Here is a 6,000-nt window from a genome sequence, read left to right on the forward strand (position 1 = left end):
GGGAGAGGGACGCTTGCCAGTGTTCTACTTCCCGACTTCATGGAAATGTCGGAGCCTCTGGACAGGATCTCATTCCAGACGGCGCGTCAAAAGGCTGCAGCCTGGGCTTGCGGGCGGCGGCGTGGCGTTTCAGTCAGTAGATGACTTCGCTTCTCTATCGTGCTTTCTCATAGCCCATCCCTCCTCCCCTTTCCTGCAGCGGCGAATCCCAGAAAAGAGATGATGTGTGCGCAAATATATATATATGTGTGTGTGCATGTGTTTGTGTGTGACAAGGAGCAGTAATAGTTGCCCTCGCCGCAGTGTTTCTCTTGCGCACTTCCATTGGTTTCATCCTCATCATCACTCATGGCTCTTTTCCCCTTGAGAGAAACACATTAGCATGTGCTCTGCTCTGCTCTCTCGCTTACTCTTGCCTCCTTCGTTCTCGTCGTGGTTCTCTTTTTTTTTTCCTTCTCCCTCTGAGCCTCTCTCTGTGGCCTTGGCAGTTGCTGACCGCTCGCTCTCCTCCACTGCTTTTGTGTGCAGCTGTAGTAGCCCGTGCTCGTGCAGCCCCGCCGCTGCTTCTCCTTGGCTACCCACAACAACGTTGTCTCTTCACCGGAGCGGCTCTCCCCCTCCCTTCTTCTGCACACACGCACATACACACACTCAAAGACGAAGGCAGCAAGGATGCAGAGCTGCTTCGCCGCCTGCTCACAGGTAGTCTGCGTGGCAGAGGACACGGCGGTGGCGTTTTACGCGCCCAAGTCGCTGCGGAAGTTCCGCGTGGAGCGGCTCAACGGATCGCGCGTATGCGGGATGTATGTGCAGATCATTTCTGGCGCAAAGGCGGTGCTGCACGTCATCGATGCCGAGGCTACGTTGTTCGAGTTTGCAATCGAGGGTGGTGCGCCATCCTTGGTGCGCACAGTCTCGATTCGACTCCCACGGGCCTCACTTGTCCCGTCCACCTCAACTGAAGAGAATGAGGAGGTTTCAGATAGGCGGCATCAGGGCTTAACGAGCTGGACGGCGAACGGCGAGGCGGCCGCCACCGCCTCCGTCGTCGTGGCTGCTCAGTTCCATGTGCAGCAGGCACAGTTGTTTGCTGTTCTGCTCACGAAAGTCGGCGTTTACGAGGCCGCGCTAGGCTCTGCCTCACCCGTGGGGGCGACGAGCGCGCCGTCGACGGTGGTGGTGCACACCTTCAAGGAAGCCGTGCCACACGGGTATCTTTCTGTTGGCCAGTTTACTGGCCTGGTCGTCGTAGCCGTCCCTCACGCGCGTGAGTTCTTCTACTCCCTCTTCACGGACCGCCTCTCCGCCCACCAGCCGCACCGCCCGTCTTGTCCGCCTCTCCTGCCGCGCGCCGTAAATGTGCAGATCCAGAGTATTGCCTGCAGTCCAACGAGCACGTCGGTCGCCGTCGGTGGCAGGCGCGGTGAGCTGCTCATCTACGTGGAGGTTCAAGAGGCACACTGCTTTGCCGACCACTGGCATCACACACCTCTGACAGCGCTTGCCTTCGCTTTAGATGGCAGCGCAGTGTACACTGGCGGCCGCGAGTCTGTGCTACTAATCTGGGATCTGGTGTCCTACGGCCACAAGAAGGTCAAGGTGCAGCTGGGCACGCTGCAAGGGATAACGCTCTTCAGCAGTGAAGGGGCGCAGCTGTTGCTGTCATGCGGCACGTCAACGCTCGCCGTTGCGGACTTGCTGCAGATGCGCGTGACGACGTCGGCGGAGGGCATCGAGTGGGCCGCTGAGGATGTGTGCACCGGGCTCGTCGTCGAGCAGTGGCGCGGGAGCCCGGCGGTGATTCTGACGGGGATGCCGAATGTGCTGCGTGTCTGCGACCCGTACACGCAGCAGTCTATCTACTCGCTCCACGTGTCCTCGCAGATGGAGACGATCCCGAGCCCGCCCCGCCATGGAATTCAGTTCGTGGGCATTCTGAACGACAGCCGTTCTCTCGTGACGTACGAGTCCTTCTCCTCGACGGTGCTGCCCCCGCTGCTGCGGTTCTGGGAGTATGACGCGCCACTTAAGCAACATGTGGAGACGCAAACCGTCTACTCCCCGCATCGCTCCGCCGTGCTGGCTCTGGAGGTGGAGAAGCGAGGGCGGCGAGTGTTCACGCTGAGCTGCGAGGCGATGAAGTGCTGGGCACAGACTGCCTTCACCGCACAGGACACATACGGTACCCCGACTGGCGGCTGGCACAACCACTCAGCGATGGCGACTCCCTCCCAGCAGGTGCAAACGATGGCCCTCTCCGCAGACGGCTCGCTCTGCTTCGTTGCGGATGACTGTCTGCACGTGTACTCGGTGCAGGACTGCAGGCCCGGCGAACGCTGGCCACTGCTTCAACTTCTGCCGCAGTACACGGAAACGCAACCGCTGCGCCGGATAGTCGTGTCACCCGACTCCCGGCACGCTGTGGCAGCTGGGAAGCGGCACATCTTCTTTTGGGCACTGGACAGGTGTTCAGAGGAGCCGACCGTATTCAGCGTGGGCGAGACGTGCATCACTGCCTTGAGTGCCTTCACGGACACGACGGTGGTAGCCGCCCTCGAGGACACATCCCTTGTGGAGCTTCGCTGCTGCGCCGCCGGCAGCAGTAAGGGCCCGCAGCTGGGTGAGATGGTGCGTCGTATTGCGAACGCCTCTCGTTTTCCTTTGCGCCACATCGCCCCACTGCACATGAATGGCCAGCGTCTCGCTGCTGTGGACGCCGTGACGGGCTTTAAGATTTTGCAGCTGCCTACAGGAGCCGCGGCCGTGGCGCAGCCCTCCGTGTACGAGTGGGCCGGCACCAGCGATGAGGCGAGCGGCGCGGGGGCCGTGGCAGAGGGTGACAAAACCGCACGACTTCAGCTGCAGTCCTTCTTCAAGGAGGTGACTTCGATCCAAGACTCACAGGAGGTGCTGATGACAGCGAACCAAGAAGGCGCCTTGGCAACGGCGCAGCAGACGGCGCAGGCGGACCGGTGGCTGGCTGAGGTGCTCGGTGAGCCGGCCTACACGGTGCCACCGATGAGCGCTGTTCTCTCCACGTACCTGCAGCGTCGGCCGTGCTAGAATCGAGAGAGTGAGAGAGAGAAACAGGAGGAGCAAGTGGCGGTGGGCACTCCTGCCATCCCTGGCGGCTGCCTGCATGCATGTGGGTTTGCGAGTGTGGTGTTGCTCTGTACGCAGCAGCCACACGTGAGTGGACGTTTTACATTGGCGTGTCTGCGCGCCTGTGGGCCCATGGCTGGTGCAGCTATGTGCGTGTTGCTCTTGTATGCGTGCACGTGTGTGCGCGTCTACAGTGATGCAGGTAGAGTTAGCAGTGGTGCGATCCGGCCATGCCGGCCGAGAGAAAAAGAGAGAGGGCGTGTGTGTGTGTGTGTGGAATACAAGTCTGGCAGCCACGTCACTCGTACGGCTGGCTTGCACTGGTCCCTTGCGTCGAGGAGTCAGGTCGCATCTCTCCCTCTCTGTCCAGCCGCTCCTTTCTACACGGTTTCTCCCGCCCCTCGATGGGGGCTTTTGCTTGTTTGTTTCGCCTTTAACGCTTAACTCTAAGCGCACTCAAGGGCGGTCGTTGTGGTGGGGTGGGGTGAGGTGGGGGGGGTGAGAGCCATACAGCGCTGATGACTTCCTCCTCTCTCCACGGCAGCGAGCCAGCCAGTCTAGCCATACGCACACGCAAATAGATACGTACAAAAACAACGTTTGGGGCGAGCGGGTTATCGCCCACCTCTCGGGCGCCTCGCTTTTTTTTCGGGCGCGCGTTTAACGGCACCACCCTCTTTCCGCCCCCTCAAGCACACGAGCTTCCAAAAGGATGATGGATTGGGGGCCGGTGCCGCCGCTTGATCACCTAGATCGTCCCCTCGTGTCTCGTCGGATGCCGCAGCTGGTGAGGGTGTGCGTGCGAGTCGATGGAACGGCAGCAGAGGCCCACTCTTTTTTATTACGTGCGGCGTGCCCACACCACACCATACCCCCTTTGCACGAAAAGGCATGTGTGCGCGCGGCTCCGCGTTTTGCCTCAACCTGGCCGACTCTATGTACGCGTCCTCTTTTTCTTTCTCGGGCTGAGAGTTGCCCGCACTGATGCTGGACAGCTCACCTCCGGTGCGTGAACGCACTCTCAGTGGTGGTACGGCCGCAAGAGAAAGTCAAGAAGTGGCGCAGCTGGCTCACTTCACCAGTGGCCCTAACTATTTTAGTTTTGGCTGTCGTAGGTCAGTCCACCACAGGAATACCGCACCTGCAGCTTTCACAGCGACTTCCTTGCACCTCTCACGTGCAAGTACCTTATCCCTTTCTTGCTACTCGCTATTCTGCGTGTTGTTTGCTATCCCATGGACCTTAACGACTTTCTGCGCAACACCAAAACCGCAGCGCAGAACGGTAACGCCTGCGCTCGGACTCTGCTGTCGGGTCACAAACGTTTTGGAGACGCCAACGAGGCGTCAGCTGAGGCTTCCTCCAGCGGTGCAGGTGCGAGTGGCAAGCGCCCCCGACGCAGCGGAACTGCGGAGGGGCTGAACATACAGGCGGCGCAGGAAGCCCTCGCGCAGGAGCGTGGCAACACCTCGGCTCAGGCGCAGCAGCAGCGCGCGCAGGCTGAGCTCTTATCGGAGCAGGCGGCAGCGCGCATGGTGCATCAGGTTCTGGAATATGTGATGCAAGTGGAGCTGGGTGGTCGGCACAACGCAGCCAAAGGAGGCATCGCACCGTTTGTTCCGTCTGCGGCGCAGCTGGCGGCCGAGAAAGCCATGTGGACACCTGCAGCAGGCTATGTAATCCATCACGTGGTGCCTGCCACGCTCGACACGTCCCCGCAAACGCTCGAGTCGCTGATGAGCGTCACAGAGAAGGAGCGGGTGCCAGAGGGGGTGCGCGCTCTCCGCGGCACGTTGCAGGTGTGCGACACAAAGCGTGATTTGGTCGGAGGCGTGCGCACCAGCATGGCGCCGCACCTTCGCACGCATGTGTTGGAGGTGCTAGAAAAGGGCCTTCGCGGCCAGGCATGGCTACGTGACGACGCGGCGGTGGCTACCCAGATCTCCGCGCTTGGCAAGCCGACAACGCCAGATAAGGGCCCGTCTAGCGTTCTGCTATTTGGTGGTTTAACCACAGCTTCTGTCGCGAACAGCGACGCGACAAGCAGTGCACGCGATACGGCATCGGCTGGTGATGGGGCGTCAAAACCACGATCCAAAGGCTTCTCGCTCGCAGCCTTCCTTAACAGTAATGACCCCACCTCGTCGTCGTCAGATGGGGAGGATCCGTGACGCCCTCGCATATCGGCCTTTTTGACTGGCGTATTGGTCGGCACTCATGCGCTCGCGTGTGTGCGCGCGAACCTATGCTTTCGAGACGCCGTTTCGAAGTGTATGGCGGCCCCACATTTTGGTCTTTTCCCCTCCCATGCGCAGTGGGCAGTGTGGTGGGGCTCATCGCTCCTCAGGTACGCTCTCTGCATAGCAGTTCCACATGCACACCTCAAAGAAGCCTCGCTCGTTTCCATCCGTGACAGGAAGGCGCGGTAGCGCTGACACTCTCTGCCCTTTCCTACTTCCTTGAATGTGTCCCTACAGTCCGATACGCTTCTGGTGGTCTTCTGTTTCTCCTCCAAGTGCGAAGCAATCGCTCGCCGTGAACACCCGTTCTTCGGCTCGTCCTTTCGCTCCCGCTCTCGCTCTCACTCCTGGCTCTTCTAGTTCGAGTAATCCTCTTCCCGCGCTCTTCTCTATTTTTGGTGGCGATGTCTTTCACCGGCGTGTACACTAACTGTCTTTTTTTTTTTGACCCCGCACCGCTCGTCTCTGCCTGTCACCCGGGTGACACCTGTGCAGACTCCAACGTGATGCTCTTGTACCCTCTCTTGCTTGCTCATCTTTCGTCCCTCGCTCACCTCTACTCCCTCTCTCTTTCTGCGGGGTCGTGAGCCGTACCATGGGCGAAGACAACACGAAAACGAATACACCATTTTCAAGCGGACGTGACACAAGGAAAGGC

General features: G+C 60.0%; 2 protein-coding genes across 2 annotated transcripts; both read left to right on the forward strand.

Annotated features, from left to right (window-relative positions):
- Positions 1-672: 672 nt before the first annotated feature.
- LINJ_28_0290 (conserved hypothetical protein) lies at positions 673-3,063 on the forward strand (the record flags this gene model as incomplete). Its single annotated transcript, XM_001470026.1, has 1 exon — positions 673-3,063. The coding sequence occupies one exon, from the start codon at positions 673-675 to the stop codon at positions 3,061-3,063; it is 2,391 nt and encodes a 796-aa protein (XP_001470063.1).
- A 1,274-nt stretch (positions 3,064-4,337) lies between these two features.
- Positions 4,338-5,273, forward strand: LINJ_28_0300 (conserved hypothetical protein; the record flags this gene model as incomplete). The annotated part of the gene is made up of 1 exon (XM_001470027.1): positions 4,338-5,273. One exon carries the CDS (start codon positions 4,338-4,340, stop codon positions 5,271-5,273), a length of 936 nt encoding a protein of 311 aa, XP_001470064.1.
- Between the last annotated feature and the right edge of the window lie 727 nt (positions 5,274-6,000).

The sequence above is a fragment of the Leishmania infantum genome, chromosome 28 (assembly GCF_000002875.2).
Source record: "Leishmania infantum JPCM5 genome chromosome 28".
NCBI classification, from domain to species: domain Eukaryota; phylum Euglenozoa; class Kinetoplastea; order Trypanosomatida; family Trypanosomatidae; genus Leishmania; species Leishmania infantum.